This window comes from Oryzias melastigma, linkage group LG5 (assembly GCF_002922805.2).
Source record: "Oryzias melastigma strain HK-1 linkage group LG5, ASM292280v2, whole genome shotgun sequence".
NCBI classification, from domain to species: Eukaryota; Metazoa; Chordata; class Actinopteri; order Beloniformes; family Adrianichthyidae; genus Oryzias; species Oryzias melastigma.
The window spans coordinates 11,801,996-11,813,438 of record NC_050516.1 but is presented as its reverse complement, the minus strand read 5'-3'; the positions used below and the strand labels follow the sequence as shown (position 1 = coordinate 11,813,438).

The 11,443-nt window shown below is 39.8% G+C and overlaps 1 protein-coding gene across 4 annotated transcripts; it reads right to left on the bottom strand.

The window, feature by feature from the left end:
- Positions 1 to 811: 811 nt before the first annotated feature.
- Positions 812 to 10,332, bottom strand: nab2 (NGFI-A binding protein 2 (EGR1 binding protein 2)). Of its 4 annotated transcripts, XM_024271116.2 has the most exons (8): positions 9,516 to 10,328; positions 9,299 to 9,354; positions 8,208 to 9,118; positions 7,996 to 8,129; positions 7,252 to 7,300; positions 7,054 to 7,168; positions 6,764 to 6,949; positions 812 to 4,092 (listed from the first exon to the last, which is right to left on the bottom strand). In XM_024271116.2, exons 1-8 carry the CDS (start codon positions 9,671 to 9,673, stop codon positions 3,986 to 3,988), a joined length of 1,716 nt encoding a protein of 571 aa, XP_024126884.1. In that variant the 5' UTR covers positions 9,674 to 10,328; the 3' UTR covers positions 812 to 3,985. The 4 variants fall into 4 exon arrangements, with proteins under 4 accessions (XP_024126884.1, XP_036067753.1, XP_024126885.2 ...); XM_036211860.1 differs by lacking the exon at positions 812 to 4,092 and having other exon boundaries at positions 5,873 to 6,949; positions 9,516 to 10,332; XM_024271117.2 differs by lacking the exon at positions 812 to 4,092 and having other exon boundaries at positions 5,874 to 6,949; positions 8,208 to 9,116; positions 9,296 to 9,354; positions 9,516 to 9,587.
- Positions 10,333 to 11,443: the final 1,111 nt, after the last annotated feature.

Genomic DNA, 11,443 nt, shown 5'->3' with positions numbered 1-11,443 from the left:
CTTTTACTGGGAGATTCAATTGATCAGTTTAGGACTCTGATAACTTGCAAAAAAGAAAAAAATAATTTATAATGACTGAGTAATAGCCGTTTATTTCCCAATAGAAGTCTATGGGATTTTGGCTTATCTGAGCCAGTGGGTACTTCCTGTTTGGAACGTGAGAGGGGAGGGACCGCTCAGTCCAGTTCTCTTCTACAGTCAACGATTTGCCCCTAATTTTCAGTTCTTGCAGATTACCATTTCCGAGAGCTTCACCTTGTTTCATTGTCGAGTTTTGTTTTTTATTTTGCACCAGCTCAGATTCCTGTTTTTAGTCAGTGACTTTCATGTGTGAATCAGTTACTCTGGGTTTAATATCCCAGCATGCAAAAAAAAAAAAACCCAAATGTAATGAATTGTCTGGTCAGAAAATGAGTTACTGGAAAAAAACACATTAAAGCCAAACAGGCCCTTTGATCAAAAATACAGCATGAATGTTTAAAAAGTGAGGAAAAGTTTACCCAAACGCTACATTAATAAAAAGGCACATGCTTTATTTTTGTCCCGGTTCTCAAAGGAAGACCTAAAGGGTTGTTTCTTAGTCCTGAGGACCACACTTTCCTAACCTAGCTCACAATAGAGACAAAATAGAGTAAAGCAAAGATAATTCATCATGTGATTTTAACCAAAAAAAAGGGAAATATAGCTAAATGTCTGATATAAAAACAAACATAAAAATCATAACTGTATGATTCTCAGAAAATTAAATATAAATGTTTCTATAAAATCCAAATGAATGAACAGATTTTTAAGCACTTAACAGAATTACCTCTTTTTTTTTATCTGATTTTTTTTCCATAAATCTTCATCTTTTTACTCCAGTTTTTAGTACTTATGTAAACATCACAGTTTTTGTTCACGGCATATCCTGCCCCACATCTCTGAGCGTTCATCATTTGTTTAGCTGCAGCTCCTGCAGGGACTTTTCCACTTCTTTTGCTGTCTGTTCAGAATCAGTCTTACAGTTTTTGGAGTGTGGAGGAACACCAAAATCAATAGTCAATGGAGCTTGCTTCTTCAACAACGTTGACACTCTGAAAAAATAAAAATTAAAAAAGTCTGTCTTCATCCATGAAATCTTAAGGGTGCAAGTGTGTAACTATTATTCATGTGGCGCTCTTTTTTTTAACAGCGTATGTGCATCTGTGCAACACTTGCTGTATGTGCAAACCTGTTCAGTTTCTTAAAAGTATTATAAAACAATTAAAAATAGAAATAACCGTATTTGCGACACATCATTAAATCTGTAATTTCTATTATTTGTGTCCACGTGCAGTGGATTGTTCTATAAGCACTCGGACAAAAACAACTTCTAGTGTTTTTTTCTGATCCAAATAATTTCTTTTGTTTAAAAAATGTTTTTTTTTTTTCTAATGAAGAACACTGAAGTGTGACACTTATTATATCCTCTGCTCATTTACATTTTTCCCTCATGTAGATTTCCTTTTTTTTTTTATTATACTTTGTTTTATTTTTTTTATCTTAGTTTTCCAAAAAAATGACTTTAATAGCTCTGTTTTACAAAGAAGTTAAATTTTTAAAAACAGCTTTCAAACCATTTTCCCCATATAAGACTCACCATTATAAATATGAAAAGTGAAGTTTGAAATTGTTTTGAAATACTTTCATCATATAAATAAAACATTTTGAAAATAATTTCAACACAGCTTTGAATGCATAATTTCCATCTCCCTTTAACTTTAATATCGGTTCTGCTGATAGTCGTCAGCCATCTGCAGCTCATCAAAGAATAAACTTGTGCTAAAAATACTTTTAACTTCCTTATTAATTAGGCTGACGGATGATTCACTGGGGTGGCTTCCATGGCCTGGTTCTATTTTCACTGTGGCTCTTTGATAAAACTTAAAGGATTCTGTTCTTATATAATGATGTAAATCATAACATTTTACCTAAATATTTATCTATAAGTATGGTAGTGAGCTGCTCATTCCTTCATAGACAGACCGATAATCTAAAATAAAGGTGTTTTTTGAACATAAAAATGCACAAGGAAAAATATTTTGTTTGAAAAAACATTCTGGCGGAGATGCTCGGATCTGGAGTTGTGACACGTGCAGCAGTGTGAGGAGGAAGCAGAATTTTCTCTGGATCGTTTGAGGTTTGTGTGTCGGTGAGGATGAGCGCTGACGACATCATCAGCAGCAGCGACGGCGGTGAGTCACGGCAGCGCGGCGAACAGGCCGGCAGCAGAGGTGTTGCTGTGTGACGCAGCTCCTGCAGCGTCTTTAGTGCAGCCCCAAAATCAAAAGAGAGAGTCTCCACGGGAAACCCAGTTTTAGGTCAGTAAAATAACATTTATTTAAAGGTAACAAAATAAATTATTTGCTTTTCAACACAAACTTAAGAGGTTACAGATACAATGGAGACGGGAAGGCGTAACTGATGCACAGCAAGCTACCTCGATGACACTAAAACAGGAACATTTCCATCGTTATGAGCTGGATAAAACACTTCTGTATTCATAACTAATAAAAATGTCAAGGTAAATTCCCATCATCAGTGTGTTTCCCTTTTCTAGATCTAATAAATAAAAACTTAATATTCTAGCTAATGATGTTCTACCTTCATTTCATCTGAAGATGTTTATCTAGGATTACAAAAACATATCTAGTACAGTGAGATTCTATTATATTTTTTTCTAAAATAAAAAAAGTTTAGATAAATATTCAATGTTAATCACATTTTTTTAAAGCAGAAGAAAATTGTGTTTTTTATGTTATCCGATTTCAGTCTTGTTGCTTTTAAAGGCAGCTTTCTCTAAAAATGAGTTGTAGCACTTTTAATGCAGTTGTCACTCACATGAAGATGTGATGTCACTGAAGCAGTAGAGTTGTCATTCATTTGATATTATTCAATATCTGAGGGATATAGGCTGTTAAACAAGAAGTATTAGGTAGTTTACTAAAAAAACTCCACTGTGTTTAACTGAGGTTTGTCCAAAGTGTGGCTATCAGGCAAAATGCATCCGGTGCTCAAATTTCCTGTAATAAAACCACCGATATTTAGCCTCCAGGATTTTCTAAAACTACAACTTCTTGATTGTGGTTGACTAAATTACATTTTAATCAATTGTGAACTTGTGACAACTCGTGGGACTGGCATTTCTCAGAAGTTAATGTAAATTTAAAAAAAGTTAAAGTGGAAATTGGCTATTTTTAATGAAATATGAAACAACTGTGTTTGCCTAATATGCCAAGAAACTGTGGCTGCTTTCAAGAGGGACGACCAGGAGAGACATGCTATCTACGACAAGCATACTGGGAATGAACGGAGGGAAAAACTGACAGTAAATTTGGTAAAAAGGAATTTAAATGTGTTTGTGAAGAGATATAAAGTATGCAATTGCAACAACATATTAATTAGATAGTTCATTTGCATTTAAAGTTGCTAAAATAAAAACTTTTAAAGTTTGGACGCCCCTGGTTTAACTGTAGGATGGGAGTAAAGGACACCCTCACAATTCATCAGTTTGTTTGAAAACACAAGTGCAGACCTGAAACCCTCTGATCTTTAAGCTGTTCTTTCTCTGCCTGATCCAAATGGTCCGTTTTGAAACAACTACATAAATTCCACGTGTCGAAATGAACCTGAGCTCACTACAATGACCTCTAACAAAACCGAACATCAATGTGTTTCCTGAGAGTAAAGATAAGAAGTTACATGCTGAAAGTGACCCCCCAAAAACATTTGTGTTGTGTCGAGCAGCTGGAACCTCCAAACTTCCACGATTCCCGGCTAAATTAGTGGACTCAAATGTGAAAGGAGTGTTTACTGTCCTTAAAACAACATGGGATGCTGGTAAATGTACTGTTCTGACTTGAACAGGAGGTCCCTGGCTGCCCCACGTCAGCGAGGGACGAGCTGCGCCTCCGTAGGCCGCCAGGATTAGAGTGGACGCCCAAACACGAGTTCCCTGATGAGCGCTTCATTTCCCTCGGGGGTGGCAGTTGGTGGTTGAGTCTTTGGTGACACAGGGGCTACTGCTCCTACACGCCGTTAACAAACTCTGCCGCTCCAGTTTGCCGTCATGATCTAAAACGACATAAATGATCATTATTGTAAAAGACGTGAGGAGGAATAAGAGGCCGAATGAAGGAAGAGGATAAGTGCCACTTCAGAGGTAATCAGGATGCAACCAGTATTTTAGGAGCTCTGAGAGATGGTTTGGGGAACAGGAAGCACTCCTACATGAAGTGAAATCATTGTTTACATGAACCGCTTAAGCTTCCCTTATTGCAGACTTAAATGAATCTTTGGGTGATCAAGCAGGAAAATGATTAAATTAAGCAAAAGCTGATGTTTGACTGTGCTTTTCTATGTGTCATTTCACCAGTTTGTTATAAATATTTCACTAAATTACATAAAAATTTGTTTTAGAGAAACTTTTTATTTTGAAAGTTTCCTTTTTTCAAAAATCAATAAAAAAAATAGCTTCTAAAGATAGAAGTATAAAATATTTGAAGATGAAACAATTTCCTGACTGGAAAAAGTTCCACCAGCAGCAGAGAGCGGTGACGTTAGAAGGAAGTGGAGAAAAAGTTCAGATAAACGAACAAAACTTGAAGAGACGAGGTGACCGAAACCTGACAGGGAGGCAGATGGATGCCAAAGATGAAGCATATGTCAGCTGCTTTATTATTTCCACAGTTCTTTTTGGTAGAAGGAGACGTATGAGGAAGGAAGAATGTGCCATTTTTCTGCCCACGGGTTTTATTTTTGTACGCTGTCGCTTGGTGAGTCAATGCAACGCCCCTCCAATTACCGCCCACTCCGTCGCCCCCACGCCCCATCCCTCCCGCCCTTGAGCCCACGCGCCTAACACACTCTGACGTCAATCACATGGTGAAAGATGGGAGGGGGGAGGTTGATGCTATCGCCCACAGAGTACTTCCTACCCCCCCTCTTTAACGTCTGTGCCTTCTTCGCTGCATCTCAGAACAACTTCCTCCAAACGTTCACTTTTCTGTGATGCCGCACTGAAGTAACAGGCGCCCCAAAAGCTGCTATTACAGTGTAACACCCCCCCCCACTCTTTCTATCCTGTCACACACTTTTCTCTCCACCTCCCCTTGCCCCCCCATATCCTCTAATTTACAGTCTGGTGGAGTTCAGCTGCCTCGTGGTGGGAGGTGTCACCTCAGAAAGATTGTGACTCACAGAGCCTCAAACGCTATCAAATAATCATCGTTTAGAGAGGTCAACCTGCAAACCGGCTTCACCTGAACCACCTTTAGTACTCCAACCCCCTCAAATGCAAGATGCTGCCTTGGTATTTTAGTAATGCCGTTTATTTCATGTATGTTAGATCAAATAATTGATGTTTTTGCTCACCTTTGGTTGGCTATAAGTTCATTTTTTAAAATAACATGGAAATATTTAACCCTGGAGAACCCACTGGGTCATATTTTTTTGGTCGACGTGAATCCAAAATAATTCAGTTTTGAAGTGCTGGGCGGGTCGATCCAAAATATTAATAGTGTTGATCTCAAGTCGGTATCTGTATCGGATCGATACCGATCAATATTTCTTCTATTATATTTCTAATAGTTGTTTTTTTTATTGCTAAACATTTTGATTTATAGTAGTTACTTGTTTCTTTTGGTTTGTTAACTATTTTGCATTGATTTCTTTACTTTTTGCTTAGTTTCAAGAAGTTTTTATTTTAGTAAACAATTTTTTTAATTGAAAATATTGTCATAATTCTGTTTTTACGTTTATCGAATAATTTAAAAAAGGGAAACAATTACGGTGGTTAAAAATGATTTAAATTTTGAGGTTCATGTCACATCCACCACATTTTAAAAAAATATCGATACTGGTATCGATATCGGCAATATTGATTACTATCGGATCAAGACTCAAATGTTCGGTACTCCCAGCCCTAAAGTTTTGATATTTTTAACATGTTCTTGTAGCATTTTTCTCAAAATAATTTTACATTAAAACTGCGTTTCTGAGTATTTCTTTATTCAAATCATGAAAGTTTAGAAGCAGATAAAAACACACAGTTTGAAAAATGGGTGGGGTCAAAGTCCCCCTTCTGCACTATGAATTTAAAGCATCCACTTGCAGACAAATAGATCCATTAACGTCTTCATCTTTCTCGTCTGAGCTGCCATCCAGCTTTAAACTGTTCAGCTGGATAGCTCCATTTTTTTTATTTTAGCTTAGACCTGTACAATCCCATAAACTAGCGGAAGAGAGTATAAACAAAGGGGTGATGGGAAATTAGCCGAGGGTAACTTCTGCACAAACAATCCCACCTAGAGGTGAATTTCTACTAAGCTGCTCTACAGGAAATATGTCTTAAAAAACAACACATATGTTTTGATTATGGCTAAAAGCTGCATAATCGTAATTAAAAGACCGCTGGGAACGCTTTTATAATAGAAAAAGAATTAAGTTGGACTTGAAAAGCCTAGAACTGGGGTGTCAAACATTCGACCTGCGAGCCGTATCTGGCCTGCCAGATTGTTTAATGCAGCCCAGTCTTGAAGAGAAAAAAATATAAGAATGTTGAAAAAAAAGCACGTTTCTAGCCCATTCCTGTGGCGAGTTATTAAGAAGTGACCGCAATGCGCAATTCCAGCACTGGGGGAAGCAAAGGAAACACAAGACCAGCATGACAAGAGATCAAGAAATACACTCCTGACCAACTTGAAAATTGATCTTTTACAGGTAAAACCAACTTTTGGAAAGTCACCTGTGCTGTGAGGTCCTTCAAACCCGAGACCCAGCTTTCCTGCTCGATCATGTGACACCATCCTGGCCAATCGCAGCCCTTCGTCCATCAGGGTTTGCTGTATGAGATGGCGGCTCCAGCTGGCTGGGTTGGAGGTGTCAGAGAGGGGTCGTGGTGATGGAGAGTGGTTGCTCTGTATTCTGGCGTCTAGCAGGACGAACAGATTGGAGTTCAAAGTGTGCAGACAACGGCAGCACAGGCATCTGGTTCCTCCTGCATTTATGGTTCTGAGCATGAATCTCAGCCGTTACCATGAGGTGCACAGTCGAGGTTTTCTGCAGACAGGCTGTCTTCATCCGCTCTGTGGGCGGAGCTCTCAGATCCCTCTGCTCCGGAGTGCGGGGACGCACTCTCGGACACTATCACCTAGGAATCATCACCAGATGATGCTGGTCATTTAAAGTTGAGAGCTGAGCTTTTATCAGGTGAGATGTACGATCTGTTCTCACCTGGTGTCTTACTCTCTTCGGACAGATGCCGCCGTTCTCATCGTTTGACCTGCAGGGAGAACAGAAAACTGAAAGTGGCAAAGAGGAAAGCTTCTGACCTCGAGCTATACATTCCAGACAATCAACTGGATCAAAAGTTGAAAAGACACTCAACTTTTATCTTTTTTTTTTAACATAATCCGATTACTGATGGACAAATCCATCAGAAGCACCTGAACACGTTTACAGGGATCTGACATTTTAACAGTCTGATAATTCCAACCTCTCCTCAGCCTTAATTGAACTTAAATTCTATAAAAATATATAAAGCTAATTATTAATTTAAAGGAGTAACTGATTTAAGGATTAAAAATAGACTGAAGCATTCAAAAAGAAATCAGCCTATTTGGTGAGTTTAAAACAACTTTTGTCACATTTTCTTAAAAATGTTGTATCTTTCCAATATAAAACTGATTTAAAGGGACTTTGTTTTAAGTGAAACCAGTCAAAACTTCCAAATAATACTGAAAAAAATGCTTATTTTGATGTTTAGCAGGCAGTGGGACTTTTTTTTCTAAAAAATTACAAGAAAATCTTTGCAAAGATCATTTTCATGTTTAGATTTTTCCAGTTGGACTAGAACCACAGAGGCTGGAGTTTAATTCAGGCTCCTGTACCTCCTGGGGGGCATGTGACTCACGTCCTCTGTGAATTATGAGAGATAATGTCTTATTTTTCTTGTGTTTTTGTGTGCTGCATCCTCACCTGGCATGTTTTAGGGTGGAGGTGTACGCACACTTTCTGGCCACCTGCCGGGCCAGAGAGAAGAGCTCCACCCGCCTCAGCAGAAGAGCGTTGTCCCGCATGCAGAACTGGGCTGCAGCTTCATTGATGATCAGCTGCAAAAGGGGAAAACCGTGACTAAAACCACCATGATGAAACACCATCTGATGGTTAGTCCAGGATCAAGCTTTTACCTCGTGGTGCGTGAGCTGCTTGCCTTCTCTCCTCTTGGAGTCAAAGCGTCCATAAATAAGACTGTACTTTCGGATCTCCTCTTCTTTGTTTGCGTTCTGGGGCCCCATGCTGAAAATGTGCCCCACGGTCTTCGACATTTTCTTGTTCATCCTCAGCAGAGTCTTCACTTCCGTAGAATCCGACCTGGGTAGGGTCCTGTAGAGCCGGTCCACGTTCTCTGCCACTGCCCTCACCGTCTCCCCGTCCAGCTGCCCTCCAGGCCACGCCGACAGGCCTGTCGTTGCAAACGACGGCCCCGGAGATATGGAGGGGCCAGGAGGGCACGTGGACAGCAGGGGCGGGCTGAGCGGCTCCTCTTCCACTTCAGAGGCTGACGCCAGAGCACCGTTTGCGTCCGGCTCGGCGCTGAGCCAGTGCGGGTCCAAGGGGGACAGCTTTTCCCTGTAGTGGGTGTCAGGAGGTTGTGGGGAGGCCTGAGAGCTCCTCGGACTCCCACTGTGCATGGGGGTAAGACATGCTCGGTCGTCTCTGTCACAGGGGGACCCTGGTTGCCCATTGCTCACAGACTTCCTGGGCTCCCCACCTATCCCCATCCCATCCACCTTAAACAGCGGGATTCCTGCCAGAGGAACATTTGCAACTGGCTGGCTGAAAAGGGCTGGGTTTGCCGCCCAGTCTCGAAGAGCCTTCTGCAGCCTACGCACATGCAGTGGCTTAGTGGCCATGCCAACTAATGCCATGATTTCCAGAAACTCTTCCTCCGCAGCCTCACAGAGCTGCTGCACGTCGTCACCGCCCTGCTGGATGAAGGTCTCGTAATAGGCCAACAGGTTGGCCCTCTGCAGCACCCGGTAGAGTTGCAACTCCCCGAGTGTGCGTGGCAGAGACATGGCACACCCCTGGAAAGCCTAGAAAACATGAAGCATCCTTTTCAAGAAAAGAGTTGTAGACTCCAGAAATTATTATTATAAATAAAATCCATCATTATTCATTATCATATTTGCAAGTTTGTGCATTTTTTTCTTTAAAAAAAAGCTAAAGAAATGCAAAGGATGTGGAAAACACTACTGCAGGAAGTTTTTCTTACCTTTTTTTTTTAATCCAGTTAAGTCGTAAATAAGCACAATGCGGTTCTTCCAGGTGATGCTGACAAATGAAACATGAAATTAATCAGACAATAAATAGAAAATTAACAGTTGCTGTAACTAAAACCATGACTGTAAACCAGCTGCTCCACATCCAGATGTTTCAGGACCTTCTCCTCCGCCTCCCGTCCCGCCGATCCTGACCCGGTTCGGTTCTCTTACCTCTCTCCGTCCGTGTCCGCGGCTCGGATCGTCGTAGTAAATCCCTTTCGCCGGAATCGCTGGCAGAAATCCTCCTCCGGCGCAACGTATTGGTTGCTGGCTGCCTTTTGCTGTCTGTGTGGGCTGGAGAATGACGGGGGCGGACTGCAGCACGCCATCTGACCGAAAAAGAGCCTTCCTCTCCCGGTAGAGAGGCGGCTTTCAAATGGAAGGTGTGGGTGGTGCTGGTGGGGGCTTGAAATTAACCCTGTGCGTCTTGGAGGCCGGTTCCTGCAGATGGAGCTTTGGGGGATTCCCGCGTTTGGTCACGTCAGAGACCCCAAACAAACAACTCTTTCGATGGATGCGAGAAGAAACCATCATTAAACTCCGTGTAGCAGGAAGATTTTGACAGTGTTTTTTTTATTATGTGGATGCATCAAACAGAATTTACAAACAAAATGTGCACATTTTCAAGAATGTGTTGCTTATTTAAAAAAAAGAAAAAAAAAGAGCCTCCAAAATAAAATCTCCTGTTGGGGTTTTTCATTTTTTCAAACTCTGATAAGGTTATGATGCGAAACACCTAAAATCACTTCAATTAAGCCTATTTTATAGAGCTGTAACAATAAATCGTTGCAATAAATTGTATGAATAAATCATCACATAAATTGCATCGATAAATTGTATCTTAACAATAGATTGTATAGATAAATCGTAACAATAAATTTCATTGATGAATCATAACAAAGAATTGTGTAGATAAATTATAACAATAAATCATAACAAAAAAATTGTATCAATAAATCATAACCATGGATTGTATGGATGAATCGTAACAATAAATTGTAACGATAAATTGCATCAATAAATCGTAACAATAAATCCTATTGATAAATCATATCAATAAATCGCATCGATAAATAGTACCAATAAATCTTAACAATAAATTGCATTGAGTAAATTGTATCAATTATTCGTACAAATAAATCGTATCAATAAATCTTAACAATAAATTGTAACGATGAATTGCATCAATAATTCGCACAACTGAATTGTAACAATAAATTGTATCAATAAATTGTATCAATAAATCGTAACAATAAACTGTATTGATAAATCATGACAAGAAATTGCATAGATAAATTGTAACAGTAAATTGTATCAATGAATTGTATCAATAAATCGTGACAATAAATTGTATCAATAAATTGTGACAATAAATTAATCGTATTGATAAATTGTAACAACAAATTGTATTGATAAATAGTAACTGTAAATTGTTTCAATAAATTGTAACACTAAATTGTATCGCTGAATCGTATTAATAAATCTTAAAAATAAATCGTATTAACAAATCGTAACAGTAAATTGTATCAATAACATAGTACAGAGTAATGGAGAGTGTGGAAAAGAAGTGAAGAGGAGAGTGCAAGCAGGTTAGAATGGGTGGAGAAAAGGGTCAGGTGTGATGGGTGACAGAAGAGTTTCAGCACAAATGAAAGGAAAGGTGTACAAGACTGTGGTGAGACCAGCCATGTTGTTTGGAGAAACAGTGGGACTGAAGAAAAGACAGGAAGCAGAGCTGGAGGTAGCAGAGACGAAGATGCTGAGGTTCTCTTTGGGAGTGACCAGGATGGATAGGATCAGGAATGAATACATCAGAGGGACAGCACATGTTAGAGGTTTTGGAGATAAAGTCAGAGAGGCCAGACTGAGATGGTTTGGACATGTTCAGAGGAGAGACAGTGAATATATTGGTAGAAGGATGCTGAGTCTAGAGCTGCCAGGAAAGAGGTCTAGAGGAAGACCAAAGAGGAGGTTTATGGATGCAGTGAATGAAGACATGAAGGTGGCTGGTGTTAGAGTGGAGGATGCTGAAGACAGGCTTAGATGGAGGAAACTGATTCGCTGTGGCGACCCCTGAAGGGAAAAGCCCAAAGGAAAAG

Bases quoted from the DNA above. Each gene is read 5' to 3' on its own strand.
- nab2 (XM_036211860.1), bottom strand. From the start codon at position 9,673: ATGGCGTGCTGCAGTCCGCCCCCGTCATTCTCCAGCCCACACAGACAG. The intron at 9,355-9,515 runs GTAAGAGAACCG...TTCATTTGTCAG, and splicing joins GCGGACACGGACGGAGAGAG to CATCACCTGGAAGAACCGCA. The intron at 7,301-7,995 runs GTGAGGATGCAG...TTCTCCCTGCAG, and splicing joins TCCACCCTAAAACATGCCAG to GTCAAACGATGAGAACGGCG.